The 16312-nt window shown below is 46.5% G+C and overlaps 1 protein-coding gene and 2 long non-coding RNA genes across 3 annotated transcripts in view; 2 read left to right on the top strand and 1 right to left on the bottom strand.

Moving 5' to 3' along the window:
* The window catches only part of GSTO1 (glutathione S-transferase omega 1), a 16010-nt gene extending 13868 nt beyond the window's left edge, over nt 1–2142 (top strand). Inside the window, exon 6 of the mRNA XM_045023256.1 lies at nt 1628–2142. Within this exon, the coding sequence (XP_044879191.1) occupies nt 1628–1781 (154 nt within the window). The 3' untranslated portion in view covers nt 1782–2142. The remainder of the gene's footprint in view (nt 1–1627) is intronic.
* The window catches only part of LOC123373945, a 23764-nt gene that overhangs the window by 5730 nt on the left and 1722 nt on the right, over nt 1–16312 (bottom strand). Inside the window, exons 2-3 of the long non-coding RNA XR_006580946.1 lie at nt 15529–15565; nt 14024–14142 (exon numbers count right to left, since the gene is read on the bottom strand). This is a non-coding gene — a long non-coding RNA (uncharacterized LOC123373945). The remainder of the gene's footprint in view (nt 1–14023; nt 14143–15528; nt 15566–16312) is intronic.
* The window catches only part of LOC123373947, a 20524-nt gene continuing 20220 nt past the window's right edge, over nt 16009–16312 (top strand). Inside the window, exon 1 of the long non-coding RNA XR_006580949.1 lies at nt 16009–16113. This is a non-coding gene — a long non-coding RNA (uncharacterized LOC123373947). The remainder of the gene's footprint in view (nt 16114–16312) is intronic.

The raw sequence follows: 16312 nt of genomic DNA, 5'->3' as shown, positions 1-16312 counted from the left end.
GCTTGTTAGGGCCCCTTGGACTGATGGGTAATGCCTGGGATGTCTGTTCAGTGTTTGTGGTCCCTGCCCCCGGTAATGCTTTACCTTAAGAATAAATCTCCTTGCTTAGAGAGAGCTGTGTGGTAACTTGGAACTGCTGACAATACGCTCTTCGTGGCCCTCGGAGAGAAGGCAAAGCACAGGCACTGGCCTATAGCCCTAGTAAGTCTGTCTGTCTATCTCAGAATCGTAGACTAGCAGGGTAGGAAAGACCTCAGGAGGTCATCTAGTCCAACCCTCTGCTCAAAGCAGGGCCAATCCCCAATTAAATCATCCCAGCTAGGGCTTTGTCAAGCCTGACCTTAAAAACCTCTAAGGAAGGCGATTCCACCACCTCCCTAGGTAACCCATTCCAGTGCTTCACCACCCTACTAGTGAAAAAGTTTTCCCTAAACTTCCCCCACTGCAACTTGAGACCATTACTCCTTGTTCTGTCATCTGCCATCACTGAGAACAGCCAAGCTCCATCCTCTTTGGAACCCCCTTTCTAGTAGTTGAAAGCAGCTATCAAGCCCACCCCACCCCCTTCTCTTCTGCAGACTAAATAATCCCAGTTCCCTCAGCCTCTCCTCATAAGTCATGTGCTCCAGCTCCCAGTTGTTTTTGTTGCCCTCTGCTAGACTCTTTCCAATTTTTCCACATCCCTTCTTGTAGGGTGGGGCCCAAAACTGGACACAGTACTCCAGATGAGGCCTCACCAATGCCGAATAGAAGTGAATGAACACGTCTCTTGATCTGCTGGCAATGCTCCTACTTGTACAGCCCAAAATGCGGTTAGCCTTCTTGGCAACAAGGGCCCACTGACTCGTATATCCAGCATCTCATCCACTGTAACCCGTAGGTCCTTTTCTGCAGAACTGCTGCCTAGCTGCTTGGTCCCTAGTCTGTAGCAGTGCATGGGATTCTTCCATCCTAAGTGCAGGACTCTGCATACACACCCCCAATGCAGTGTGACTATCTTCCACTCCAGCAAAACAAATGCTGCAGTCAGTGGAGGATCACGTGCTCTCTGGGGAGAGGGAGGGCATAATGAGACTTCTAAAAGATGGTAGGTACATCACACAAGGATTATGCTTATCTCTTACAGTTGGAGCTTCCACAAGCAGTGGCTATTCACCCTCGGCTATATAAAGAAGACCTGATAGCCTTAAAGGGCATGTCTACTCTGCATTTTAAATTCATGGCAGCAAGCCTCAGAGCAGGGGTCTACAAAGCTGAGCCTATGCTATGGCACTAAAAACATCTGTGTTCAGGTGGGGCTCAGGCTCTGAAGCCCAGGGATGGGCGTGGGTTTCAGAACCTGAGATCCAGCCTGGACACGTACACAATTGTTTTTAGCTCCAGAGCACAAGCACATGTCTGTAGACCCAGGCTTGGAAACGCAAGGCTGTGTGAGTTGAAATGCAGCGTAGACGTAGAAGGGCATCTCTCGTTCTCTGCTCTGTGGCCTGAAACTTATTTCTTCTGTTTTTGAATTTAACCTTGTGGGAGGGAGAAGGCAAAACAGAACCTCATTAAAGGTTCAGCTTGCTTGATGTCCTCCCAATTTCCCCCCTGCTCATACAAAGTTTCTTTCCTGTTCCCATAGCTGTCTGCAGCACACCCCAAAGCTCAGGCAATGGGTGGAAGCCATGAAGAAGGATCCTGCTGTCAAGGCTACGATGACCGATGTGCAAATGCTCAAAGGCTTTTTTGAGCTGTATGCAAAGAACAGTCCTGAGGCATGCGACTATGGGCTGTGAGAGGAGGGTGGGCATCTACCTGTCACAACTGTAGCTCCTGTTTCCTCTGGGCACCTGCAGCATGTGCGCGGCATTTGGCTGGGATTGTGCAGTTCTATGCTTGCATTTTAAAATGGGACTAAATCTGGGTGAGAAACCTCCTGTGAAGTCCCACCCTTCCTGGTGGGACGAGGGAGTGCTGCCTCAGGCAGGAGATCGGCGGTCACTAGAAGTTGTATATGCATCAGTCGATGCGGCCCAAAGATGTAACCTTTCACTCTTTGTCCTGTTTGCTTGTAGAGAGTGATGCCTGTTTGGTTGCTTTATGGTTTGATTTTTTTTTTTGTGATTCTGGTATTTGAACAATAAAGGAATAAATCTCCTTTTGGCTGAATGCTGCATCCTCAGAACTAGACGGATATGACATCAGTGCTTCAGGTGTCTGTTTTCTGAAGCCCCTCTTCCATGACAAAGACAACAGAAGAGTGATATATCAGGGAATGATTTGGGATCAGCTGCCCAAAGCAAGTTGCTCTCTATGGACACTGCAGTTTGCACTCACGATGCAGGTGTCCAAGTCTAAAGGCTACGAGGTTTCATAGTCTAAGTATCACAGAGGAGTATGTGAGTGTTTTGGAGTGTGTGACTCCACCCTCAAGAAGGTAATAGTGGAAGAGAAAATACAGCTACAGTTTTTAATTTGGGTAACGTTGTCTTGGGATGTCTAGACCCCTCCCAGGGCTCTAACCCTTGCTCCATGTTGTTTTGCAGTGTTCTTTCACTTTGTTTTAGGCCTCTTAACCTCAGCAGCCAGGTAGGCCTGGCCTGGTGCAGGCGATGGTAGCAGTCAGGGAGCCCAAACTGTGCCCATGATGTGCTCTGGGTTTGTCTCGAGTTCAAGAGTGCACATTCACCAATCAGGCTGGAGGTGAAGTCCAGTGAACTGAGCAGGGCTGATTCTGCCTGTGGGCCTCTGCTTCATTCTAACTTCCTGTCAATATGGAAGGAGTGAATGAGCTGACATTCCCTGCTGCTAGTTTAAATAGAACAGTGCTTCACAATACATGTACCATTAAACCCACCTTGAGGGTTTCCCCAGGCTGTGGACTAGGTGCACCAGCAGGGTGCCAATACCAGTAGCTTTCATTTGGAGAAAACAGCCCAGTGCCCAGCAGACACCAAAGACACTTTCTTAACTACCCTCTTGTGCTCCACTATCCTGGATTTTTACTATTACTTTCAGAAAAGCTGGATGAATGAATTGCAGTGAGCTGTTCCTTTAGACTACCAGCTAAGTTGCTACCTTTTAGGCCCTGATCCCTTTGTCACTATGTGCGGCTGGAGGGGAATAGCACCACTTGCCCAAGCTCCCTGGCAGTCTGCTTTGACACTCCCTAGTGAAGTTTGTAATCAAAAACAATTAATCACATTCCCGAGGTGTGTGTTGGAGAGGAACCAGTCTTGGATTTCCAAGCAACTCAACTTCCTTACTGCAGTGACTTGCTTGTAACCAGACAAATCCTAGCCACTGGTTCCAGTGCAGCTGCTGTTGTGCGTTATATTGCACTAGCAGCTGTAGAGTTTTGCATCTGCAGAGAGCTTTATGGCTGTAATTTCCACCATTGGTGGGAGAGGCAAGTTATCCCCATTTCTCAGCTAGAGGAAATGGAGGTGCTGAGAACTAAATGAGTGGTAGTCCAAGGACAGGGCCAATTAGAATTCTGGCACTCTTGGGACCCAAATCTAGTGCCTTTATAAATAAGTAGGTAGAAAACCAATGCTACTCCCATCTCCTCACCAAAGCTCAAACTCCTGAAGGTTAAACACAAACAGTGTTAGCTCTTCTACCCTAGAGAGGTTCCCAGAAGGCCCCTCTGCAGGCATAACTAGTAGCAGATGTCTTCTAGGAGGGAAGCTATATGCTGTACTTCCATTGAAATAAATTATAATAGGGCAGATTTCCTATCTCTAGCTTCTGTGATCCTCTACGTTGCAACATCCCTTCCTCCAAACTACACCCCCTTCAGCTGGTGTTGTTAAAATGCATCTTCTTTGTAAGATCAACTTTACCCATGCAAACTCCAAACTGAATTACATAAAACAAACTAGCGTGATTAAGCCAAGAAAAAAGCATATCAAATTTTTAGAGATCCAAAAGCAGTGGGACAATCAGTCAGAGGTATAGGACAGTTTCTGTCTCCACCACATGGCTGTGAACTGTTCTGGTGTTTAAAGTGAATCATTATTGTGCTGGAATCCCACACACAGGATGTCTTAGGGCTGCTTCAGGGAAGAAGTCTTACTGCCTTTTCCTAGTGTACTCTACCGTGACGTAGAGCAACTTTTCACCTTTTGGGCCAGAGCAAGAGGTGATGGGAAAAGTGACAGGGGGGTAAGTGGATGTGCTGTGCAGAAGGGTGTGGTGGGAGTAGGAAGCCATAGGCCCTTCTGTAAGTAGTTTCATGCAACACACACACAGTCATTCTCTCTCTCTCTCTCTCTCCCCCATGCACCTCTGTCCCCTCAGAGTTTGGCAGATGTATGACTGTACTGCTGTGTACCTACATTGCATGGGTTATTTATGCCACTATCAACTCTTAGCTAGATCAGAAATATGAGGTGGTTTTTTCTTCTTTTTCTCTTTTAATCTGCATGTTTTTTAAACACAGCTTGTGGTGCCTTGAAAGTGCTGCCTAATCCACTGTATAGTCCCCTCTGTAACAGCTTTTGAGAGAGCTCACAGTCCTAATCAAACAGACACTTAGCAAGCCCTGCAATTAGAGCCCCATTTTCCTTTCTGTTCAGGGCAGCTTTCTGCTTACACAGAACTTCTCAACTACCACACTGGTGCCTGTAAGTGGAAAATGCTGGGTTTCCAAAGTAAGCATGACATCCGAGAAACTGATGGCTGCAGCCACTCTGGGAACAGGCCATGCCTGCTACTCTGCTTCTGACCTCAAGTATCTTGGTGCCAAACGTGGAGCATCTCAGCCAGGCTAGTTGTCCAAATAACTTTCCCCCACCTCTCAAACACCCACTCCTGTTAAAAACTGGTCAGGGTATTCTCCAACTTAAGAATTAACTCTTGCAAACTAAAGGCCTTGAATTTAGCCTAACTGTTAATTGCAGGGTTGCGGTTTTTTAGCCTTGTAAAATCTCCTTTGTCTCATGCCCTAGGAAGTTGTGAGAAGGGTTGAGCATATGCTAGAGAGAGCCTGCTAAGCCTTAGCTCCTTAGCGCATACTGGAGTCTGTGGCTGTGTCTAAAAGCACCACCACACTCCAGGGATTTTGTGTGCGGATGGGACTTGAGCTAACTGCAGTGAAGATAAGCCTCAGCTCTGCTGCTGCTGTTCTCAGTACAACTTGTTAAAGGTTTTGGGGAAGAAATAAAGCACAAGAATCCAGCCTAGGGAAGACAAAATGGAATAAATCACTGAACCACGCAGGGATCTGATTGAACTCACACTTGGCTCATATGCCTGTCTAGCCCTTTGCTGGTGGCCCTGGGGATTCATAGAAGATTAGGGTTGGAAGAGACCTCAGGTCATCTAGTCCAACCCCCTGCTCAAAGCAGGACCAATCCCAACTAAATCATCCCAGCCAGGGCTTTGTCAAGCAGGGCCTTAAAAACCTCTAAGGATGGAGATTCCACCATCTCCCTAGGGAACCCCATTCCAGTGCTTCACCACCCTCCTAGGGAAATAGTGTATCCTAATATCCAAGCTAGACCTCCCCAACAGCAACTTGAGACCATTACTCCTTGTTCTGTCATCTAGTACCACTGAGAACAGCAAAGCTCCATGCTCTTTAGAACCCTGCTTCAGGTAGTTGAAGATTGCTATCAAATCCCCCCCTCACTCTTTTCTTCTGCAGACTAAATAAGCCCAGTTCCCTCAGCCTCTCCTCATAAGTCATGTGACCCAGCCACCAAATCATTTTCATTGCCCTCTGCTGGACTCTCTCCAATGTGTCCAAATCCTTTCTGTAGTGGGGAGCCCAAAATTGGATGCAATACTCCAGATGTGGCCTCACCAGTGCCGAATAGAGGGGAATAATCACTTCTCTCGATCTGCTGGCAATGCTCTTACTAATGCAGCCCAATATGCCACTAGCCTTCTTGGCAACAAGGGCACACTGTTGACTCATATCCAGCTTCTCATCCACTTTAATCCCCAGGTCCTTTTCCTGCAGAACTGCTGCTTAGCCAGTCGGTCCCCAGCCTGTAACTGTGCATGGGATTCTTCCATCCGAAGTGCAGGACTCTGCACTTGTCCTTGTTGAACCTCATCAGATTTCTTTTGGCCCCATCCTCCAATCTGTCTAGGCCACTCTGGACCCTATCCCTACCCGCCAGCATATCTACCTCTCCCTCCAGTTTAGTGTCATCCGTGAATTTGCTGAGGGTGCAATTAATCCTATCATCCAGATTATTAATGCAGAATTTGTGCAGACCAAAATTTTCCAACTTGGATGCCTCAGGTTAGGCACCTAAATACATATTTAGGCATTTTAGTGGCCTGACTTTTTTCAGAGGCAGCTCCCATTGAAGTCATTGTATACTTAATATGTTAAATCCGTGAGAGGTGCAACACTGCACCTCTGAAAATCAGGCTAGTGATTTGGGCACTTGAATCTGTATTTCAGAACCTGTGTTTGCAAAGAGAAGGAGACAGAGGGCTATCTTACAGTCTGGAAAGAGCTTTGTGAATGGCCTCGTTTCTTTCATTGCGATGTTAACCCTGAAACTTAACAATGGCATCTTAAGTGTCAGTGTGAACAACATCGCTGCTGATCCTTTTAGCTGACAATCCATCAATTCTTGGATTATAAAAGGACCCTGAGTAAAACATCACTTTCCCCTTTTTCTTCCCCACTCCACCCTCTTCACTGTTTGTGTGTGTACGTCTATAGTAGGAATATAAAGGTGCTCAGATGCAACAACTTTAATCTTTGCTGTGTTGTAGTTTGAACTTGTAAGGGACTCTCACTGGGCTTTAGTATGACTTTGTGGATGCATTGTCATAGCAAAGACAGACCTAGTGCATCGGAAAGCCCATTGCTTGAGTCACTTTAAAGCAGGCAAAGCCCTCATGAAATATAGTGAACAAAGCTGTTTCATAGATCAAGAAACACTACACGTTACAGTTTAGGAATGGAAGTAGAGAATACCCTCTCCAACTGCAGGGGGCAATTAGAGAAACAATGTCATTGCATGAGTTGGGAGTTTGAGCAGCCTGCCCATTAGGGTTAACGCACTTAAAAATGAGACAATATCATCTTGAACGACCACAAGTACCCCGGATCCCTATCATGTCTCACCTGAGCAATTGTATCTGTAACAGCAAATTGCCCCCATGCTATGCTGTGGCTTTGGTTCAGTGCTGATTCAGAAGGAAGCATGCCACAGCTTAAATTACCCTTGCCACTTCCCGTTGCATTGATTAATTTGTCAGAAGCTTTCCATCCAGTTATGGATCTAGCCTCTCCCTGCTCGGGTAAAAGTGTAGGGTGCTCAGCTTTTTTGCTGAGAATGGCAGCATGGAAAGCTCACAGGGCAAGTTCTTTTCATTGTGAACAAACAGCACCATCCATTTTACTGGAAGTCCAGTTCTGTTCTGAAAACTGGTAGCCGTGATTAGGTATACAGCTGAATTATTTTTGTATGTGGCCTGGGCTCTGAGAGTCAAGCTGGGTTAAAACATTACCAATGATAGGTTCCAGCTGCAGAGTCTATGTAACAATTCTGTTGGCAATGGGCAAGCCTGAACAGAATCCAGCTTCCTCTCCCAGAGCTGCATTAGCGCCACCAGCATAATAGGCATAAAATGTAGGTGCCAGTTTTGCCATCAGATGTGTGGAGCACCATTGGCTCGAGGGGGATGCTGTGAGGACACCAGCACTGTGGGGTCTTGCTCCATGACTAGGGCAGTTAGGCACTACTGTGCCCAAATAATCATCATGTGATAGCAGAATTGGAGCTGTATTGTAGTTACTACAGTAAGCAGCTAGGACTGCATACACAGAGGGAATGGACTGAGTGAGTACAAAGCTGCCACTTTTATAGTCACATAAGAAAATAGATCCATACTTTTTGATTACAGGCAAGTGGTGTTTGGAGGCTGGTACAGCCAGTATCCATCTTGCCAATGCACAAGTCCGTTGATGAACGGGGCCTGGGGAAAGCCCGGTGGAGAGTTTCCAGCTGGCTTTAGGAATAGTTTAAGTGAAGGAAAAACTATTTAATTTGTTAATATTCAACGTTGCTCAAGTATGAGCCTTCAGGCTTCTTAAAACTATTATTAAAGCAGGTTGGGAACAGGTTTGCACTGACATAAGCATACTGGGAATGTGACATGACTGCCTCCAGCCTGCTGCTGGGAAATAATATTAGGTGCTGCATCAGGAAGCTATCCCAGTGGGTTAAGGGCTCTACCAGAGACCAGTATGCAAAAATTCAAGTGATTAAGGCCAGATACCAGTAACTAAGAGGTTCAGTTGTGTTATTTGAACAGAGAGACACTCTCTGCATTTTAGTTTCCTGGCTCTGTGATGTACCATTATAAATATGCTGGTTCAATACAAAATAAATGAAATATACTGCCCTATAATTTACTATTAAACATCATCCATTGCTCTAAATCCACAGGCAGACAGCTAGGGTCCTGAACCCATTATGGCTGGCAGAGGAATTGCGGCCTTAGGCAAAGACTGCTGAATGTCAGTGGTGACCAAGAGACGTGGCTGAGACTTCTAAAGGAAAGAAACAGTAAAACGGAAGAGACTGAGCCTCTCTCTTCACTCGAGTGGCACAAAGGATGCCTGGCTCCAGGTTGGCTGAAATTAGCAGCGGAGAATGCAAACTCCTTACCAAAGGGCAGTTTAAAGAGCTGTAGTGAACCGAGGAAGGCAAGGTGGGGGATATAACCAAGAGGATTAGCACCTCTGTCACTTAGGCCTTATCTACATTATGGGCACTACGGCGGCACTATGCCGCTGTGACCTCATAGTGTAGACATACCCTACAGCGACAGAAGGGTGTTTTCTTCCATCAGCCTAGCCACATCTACAGCAGGGGTTAGGTCAGCATAGCTATGGTGCTCAGGGGTGTAGTGTAGTTATGCCAATCTAAATTTCAGTGGAGACCAGGCCTTATTCTTAGGCTGTGTCTACATTCTGGAGGCCATCCTGGGCATAGCTATAGCAGTGTAGCAATGTTGGCATAAACTCAATAGTGCTGGCATCGCCCTACAGGGACGGAAAGGGTTTTTCCATTGGTGTAGGAATACCACCTCCCCACACACATCAAATAGTTGACATAGCTGTATCTACACTGGAGGTTAGGGCAGCACACCCCGGAACAACACAGCTATTTCAACCAAATTTTAAAGTATAGACCAAGCCTTAGTTTTCCTCCAATTTACAGTAGTTCAACTCAGGCAGCCAGAGTGTGCGATTGCGCTTGATAGAGGCAGAAAGATGCAGGCAAAAGGAGAGACTGTTTTGTGCACAACATGGTAGGAGTGATGGAAAGCTTAGGGCAGGATGGTACCGAAAGTTAGCAAGACAAGTACCATAGGGCCAGGTTCTGCTCTCAGTTCCCATTACATCCATACCACGCCAGTGAAGCTGTTGGAGCGGCACTGGTGCAACAGAGCAGAATTTGGCCCATAGAGTTCAGGGACAAACCCTTGTTTTATTTTAAGGCCCACTGTAATGAAGCGAGGGGTGAGGCATGGGTAAGTAATGGGTGGCAGCACTGGGAGATCAATTCAGAGAGACTGTCTTTACCGTTGGATATGTTGATGTGTAGATCAGCAGAATGCCAACATCTTCCCAGGGCTGCAGCCAAACACCTTTCCTTTTAGGAATCATTTACAAAAGCCCTTTTGAAAGGGCTTTACAAGAACGTGTCCTCCTTGTGCCTTGAGAAGAAACACAGAGTAGCTGGGGCTACCGTTAAGGGGCCACATAAGCATCATTAAGGAGAACTCCAGACAAATACCCAACAGGGCTGGCGCTGGGGTATTGCTACCCGATATAGGGTAAATTCAAAAGCAAAAGGGGAAAAAAAAATCACCATCTCCTGCTCTGTCTGCTTAATGCATGTTGTTAGTGTGGACCCCCCTTTGGTGCCCTTAACTGCTAGCACAGGGGTTCTCAAACTGGGGCTTGGGACCCCTCAGGGGGTCACGAAGTTATTACATGGGGCATTGTGAGCTGTCACCCGCCATCCCAAACCCCGCTTTGCCTCCAGCATTTATAATGGTGTTAAATAGATAGAAAAGTGTTTTTAATGCATAAAGGGGGGGGTCGCACTCAGAGGCTTGCTATGCAAAAGGGGTCACCAGTACAAAAGTTTGAGAACCCCTGAGCTAGGAGGTCTGATGGTGTCCATACCTGCTAATCAAACATGCCCAGGCTGTGTGTGACATGATGTGAACAGAGACATGTATGAACAGTGGTATTTTAACGGCTGGTCCTACCCCTCCCGTCTCTGCACTGTTGTGGCTCCTGTATAAATGTTCCACTTACTCAGCTGGCACCGCAGCTGCTTTTGACCTGCTGCACCTCTCCCATTAGGCAGAACCAAAGTGGTGAAATAATTCAGGCTGGCTGAGTCGTGGCTTCGCTGGGGAGACTTAATCGTTCCACAATCCTAGGGTAGGTTGGGTTGATGTATATTTTGCCCACTACCCCCCACCTCATTGTTCATATACCGAGATGTAACTGCTTCTTTCCCTACTGCCAATATGCAGCTGTGATGGGGTACTATAAACACGTGGGTTGGCAGCTGCTGCTGGTTCTTCTAAATGGCTTAACCGTATGCAATTAGGTAGCATTTTCCCTCCTGAAGCACTTTACTAATCTTATATATAGAAATCATTTAATTGGTTACCTAGTGAGATGCAGCCACCACTGGGGTGGAACATGACAGCTATTTAACGGGGCAACACGGCCCAACAGTTCAGGACATGAAATGAAAACAGATACTGCATGTGCACACCTGAACTACTGAGTTTCCCCTGTGCCATTCGTAGTCACTTATTTTCTGACGCTAGAGCTCAAGGTATAATCTGGTACACAGACACTCACATAACAACACAAGGTCCTACTGTCTTGTAGCTCCCCTACTACAAATGAGGCTCAGGGAAAACACCATCCATTCATAGAAACAGGGAACGATCCAAGGGGGGAAAAGCATGCACCCCAGGTGAGTGCGGAGGAGGCAGCATTTCCTAGAATCTCTGGCTAACAAAGCATTTGAAGGGGAGGTCTCATTAGTCATCTCTGCTGTGGTCAGAGCTCAGCCATGAGATGCAGGGGGTCGGGGGGAAGAAGCAAAAAGAGCCAGGACATCAAAAAATAGCTGAAAGGAAGGACTGATGGTTAAGGCATCACTTCTTAAAACCATCTTCCAACTCCCCGTACATGAAACACACTGAAGTTTCACACCCTGATTTGCCAGGCACTAAGGAGCTGGAGGTGTGATTCCCAGCTCAAGGAGACATATTCGCGCTAGCTCAGAGCAAGCTAGAGTGTAGCCACAGCAGCACGAGCTCTGGGACAGGCTAGCCACCCTGAGTACACACCTACATAGGCGCCGACTCCGTGGGTGCTCCGGAAGCACCCACGGGGAAAAATTGGTGGGTGCTCAGCACCCACTGGCAGATCCCCGCACCCCCGCCCAGCTCACCTCCACCTCCTCCCCTGCGTGCCCGCTTTTTCCCCCTAGCTCCCAGCGCTTGCCGCGAAACAGCTGTTTCTTGCAGCTGGGGTGGGGGAGGAGGGGGAACAAGGCACGCTCGGGGAAGAGGCAGGGCCGGGGAAGGGATTTGGGGAAGGGATTGGAAAGGGGGCGGGGCAGGGGTGGAGAAAGAGGTTGGGGGGGTGTGAGCACCCACCGGCACCAGGGAAAGTTGGCACCTATGCACACCTAGGGTCTTGGACAAGTACGTACTTTGTGTAGTTACCCAGATGCTTCTGCCCTTTCTTCCTTACTGTACTCAAAACCTGCACCCTAATCCTCCCCACCAGAAAAGTGTTGTCAATAAGAATATGGTCCATCCCTACCCTAAGATAAACCAGGGGCACTGGTACGATGCATGTCTCAACTTCACTCCTCATTTACTGATTTCATTGTAGTCTTTTCCCATTTCTATTTAGATTTTAAACCTTTGGAGTGCACTGGCTCTCGCTTCTTACCCATAACAGCTAAGGCAGAGAGATTATTTAGCCACTGCTAGCTGTGGGGAGACAGCTCTGATTATACATCACGCCTGCATAACCACAAGGTCATAGTGGTTCAAACTCTTATAATCAGAGCCATACCCAACCTGGATCCCTTAACAAGTCAGTGGGTTGATACCTTGGAACACAAGATCAGGGTCCATTTGTACGTTAATTGCATGACCCATTGAAAGTCCTAAATTCTCTGCTGTGAATAGAGAGGCCCTTACAACGTGAGCATTGGAACATTACATCAGCCTGAGATGATGATGTGGTAACTCTTCAATGGCCCTGAAGGTGAGTTTAGATTCTGGGAATGTCTGACTGGCACCACATAAAAGCTCTCTCCCATGGGAATAACAGCAGGGATCATGGGCAGCTGCCAGTGTGTCATGCCCCCTCAGGGGCACAGGAACAATCTCAGAGCAGCCCTGCCCAGTGCACGTCAGGTTGGCAACTGGGAGTTACATGATGTTAAATAGCCATTAAAACTTTCTATATCAGCTGTTTGGGGCCAAGGATATTTTCCTCTAGCAGCTGTGAAAAATAAAGTTGCTTGAGCTTTTGGAAGAGGGTTGGGGTGCAAGACTGAATTGTTAAAAATAACCGGAAAAAAAACATTCTTACATACTCCCCAAAAGGTATTTAGGGAGACTAAATAACTGATGGTGTTCAAACTGTAAGTGACTTGAACTACATGCTACTGCAGGCCAAGATGACTTCAGTTTATTGTATGGTGAGGCTCAAGGTGAAATTTTTGATGTCCCTGATGGAAGCTTTATCTGCCATCAAAGTTTCTATGTTATTTCAGCATGTGAACTGGTATAATTGCTGACTCCTCTTTATGTTCCCCATATCCATAAGAACGGCCATACTGGGTCAGACCAAAGGTCCATCTAGCCCAGTATCCTGTCTTCTGACAGTGGCCAATGCCAGGTGCCCCAGAGGGAATGAACAGAACAGGTAATCATCAAGTTATCCATCCCCTGTTGTCCATTCCCAGCTTCTGGCAAACAGAGGCTAGGGACACCATCCCTGCCCATCCTGGCTAATAGCCATGGATGGACCTATCCTCCATGAACTTCTCTAGTTCTTTTTCAAACTGTTATAGTCTTGGCCTTCACAACATCCAACCACCTGAATGATCCAAAGGCTGGATGGTTGCCAAAGGCACAGGGGCTGCTTCACCGGAGAAGTAACTCAGGTTACCTACACTTTGTTATTTCTCTTGAGTTAGTCTCGCTTGAATGAGAATAACCATACTGCAAATCTATACTTGAGCTGCTGTGTCCATCCTGGCACTGCACTCACTGCTGTGTGGCAGTAAGGCCTCTGGGGGCGTATTCTATGATATTTGCACCACAATAAGCTAAGTTGCACTAGGAGTTTCTTCACCATGAGTTGTGTTCTTTCTTGGCACAATGGGGTGCGGGGTGGGGTGGGTGCAGGTAGGGGGAATTATGGGAAGGCAGCAGAGGCCTAAGTCTACACTGCAGAATGGCCATGTGTGTTAGCAGCTGCTGCTGAGTTGTACTAACTCCAGTTGTAGCCTATACCTTCTGATGGGCCAGCCAACTCAAGTTAAAAGCACCAATGCAGTTGAGTTAAGGGCTTTTGTGTGCAGACAGGATCTGAGTTAGGGGCAACACTTGAGTTAAACTTTGCAATGAAGACAAGCCCAATTGCCACTGACTTCAGTGGGGGGCAGGATTTCGCATTTAGTGTCCAAACTTTACTAAATTAAGTAAAAAAAACAGGAGTACTTGTGGCACCTTAAAGACTAACAAATTTATTTTAGCATGAGCTTTCGTGAGCTAAAGCTCACTTCTTCGGATACAGACTAACACGGCTGCTACTCTGAAACCTAAATTAAGTAAGTGTCAGGTATGCGCATGAGGGGCTCAAGTTTGTATATTAAGGTCAGAATTTTCAAAGACTCCTCTAGAAATTAGTTGCCCTAAACCTACTGAAATTGAGTGGGAGTTGGGTGCTTTATTTCCAGTTGGGCTCCTGTGAAATAAATTTCAATTTTACCTCCCATGCACGCTTGACCACCTCAGAAGTAGGGATCCAGTGCAGGTTTGAAAAGCATCTGGCTGTTTCCAATTTCTTCCTGCATCTCGCAAAGTTCACAACTGTCTATTCCTAGTGCTCTGAAAAAAAATGCAGAGTATTTTGTACAGCAAAAGTTAGAATTTGTTTCTCCCCAGGGAAATTGTTCTAAGGTAGTTTTTTTTTTTAAAACAAAAACCAACAGCTGAGCTACTCATTTCTTCCAGTCAGCAGTATTTTTAGTTCAAACATTTAGTTACTTAACCAATTTGGAACTTCAGGCTTTCTTATTTTATAAATCTCCTCATGGGAGTCATTATACAACAAGCTGGCTCCAGGACATGTGAGGGGAGTTTGCTGGAGCGAAGACAGAGACCATGCCTGAGCAGCTGGAGTCAGCAAACATATTCAGCTTTTCAAGGAGATTGCTGGGCTGCAGCACACCCCAAAGAATGAGTGTGCCAAGGAGTTTTGAGCACAGTTGCTGCCCGGGGGGATGGGGGAGAAGATAGGGTCTACCAATGGGTGGTCAGTGCTGTTTCTTAGCAGCAGCAGCACCACCACCTGCTAAGGAAATCCCCTTCTGGTGCAGACCTGGGAGCTGAGGCTAAGACTGAGAAAGAGGATGCCTCATTGGTTAGACAATTAGCTGAAGAGGTAGGAGATCTGGGTTCAACTTTTTGCTCTCCCACAGGTGTTCTAAATGTCCTTGGGTAAGTCACCTGGCATGGGCTCCACAAAGGCACTTAGGTATTCTGATGCTAACTTCTAACCAAGAAAAAGATTGTGATCCACAAAGCCTGAGTTAGGTCCTAAACTCCTATACAATGAAGAGGTAGAGAAAAGGTACCTTAGACTGTGATGCACAAAGCCAGCACACGAGCCAGGGAGCTGCCCACGCTAGCCAATGGCAGATGTCTTTTGGTACCTAAGTCTGGGCAGTAAGGGAGGTACTTCACTCTGCTTGTGGTTCAGGAATGGGGGGAAGATAGGCATTCAGCCACCTAAGTCATGTGCGGGGCCCAATCAAGTAGGCATGCTCAGAGACTGCCTACCAGACTGGACCCCTCAGTGAGTTTACACAAAAGAGCCCGACGGAAGGCAAAGAAGGACCTCCCTTATGACTTGTAGCCTAGTAGCTAGTGTACTCAGGATGTGGGAAACTTCTGGTTTAAGTCTCTCTCCACCCCTGCCCCACCTGATGAGAATAAGGGATCTGTCCCTAACCACTAGCCTACAGGATTGAGCCCAGCACACAATTTAGGCAGCTGAATGCTCATCTTCCCTCTAAGGCTCAGGCAGGAGATAGGCTCTCGGGCAGCTGTAAGGCAACAGTGCACCTTCTCAGAGGCAGAACATAGGCACCAAGTGAGTTCAGGCATCTACAGAGTTCAGCAGGAGTTTTGTGGATTGCAGTGGAGCCTAAAACTGGAATTTAAGTGCTTAAACCCAAGATTTAGGCACCTTAGTACCTTTGTGGATCTCACCCTTAGTCACTCTGTGCCTCAATTCACCATCTGTAACCTGGGGACAATAACATTGCAGTTATTCTAATTGACATAAGAAAATGATCATTCAAAGTTAAATACAGAAGCCATTAATTCTGCTGCAAAGCAAAAGGTGATTAGAAGGAAGCTATTCCAAGCTTCCAAATAGCTAGAATGAATGTTGGGGAGCTCTCTTGATGAGGATTTCAGAAAATGAAGGAGTTTTATTTTCTTCAAACTAAAAATTCCAAAATTGTACTTTTAAAACTTCGTAAAAACCCTCATATGTATGTACCATTTTTAAATGACCATTACCACATCCCTATATTTCACAAGCATCCAAATGACCAATGTTTAACACACTTGAGTATTTCAAATGTTGTCAGTATTCCATGATAGAGCAACTCCGTATGGTCAAACTGTAAACAGAATAATGGAAACAAATTATGAATTCCAGATTCATACTACTGCTCATGGACACACCGAAAACGGACGGCACTTCCTCAGAGCATCACCTCTGCGGACAGTGGTTTTAAATCCTTTATGTATTCACTCAGACCTCGAGGGCTAACTGTTATTAGGAAGGTAGGAATTGCCATACTGCTCAAAGCAGAGGTTCATTTAGTTCAGTATCCTGTTCCAAAAGTGGTCAGGACCAGCTGTTTGAGGGAAAATTAAGTTTTCTTCTAAGATAGTTAGAGGTTGGCTTCTAGCCAAAAGTTGGACCTATTTCCCGATGCTACACACCAATTCAAAACAGTCACTTAAGTCCTCTGATGTAGAA

The sequence above is a fragment of the Mauremys mutica genome, chromosome 7 (genome assembly GCF_020497125.1).
Source record: "Mauremys mutica isolate MM-2020 ecotype Southern chromosome 7, ASM2049712v1, whole genome shotgun sequence".
Lineage (NCBI taxonomy): Eukaryota > Metazoa > Chordata > Testudines > Geoemydidae > Mauremys > Mauremys mutica.
Note: the sequence above shows the minus strand (reverse complement) of the source record. Positions and strands in the feature narration are given on the sequence as shown.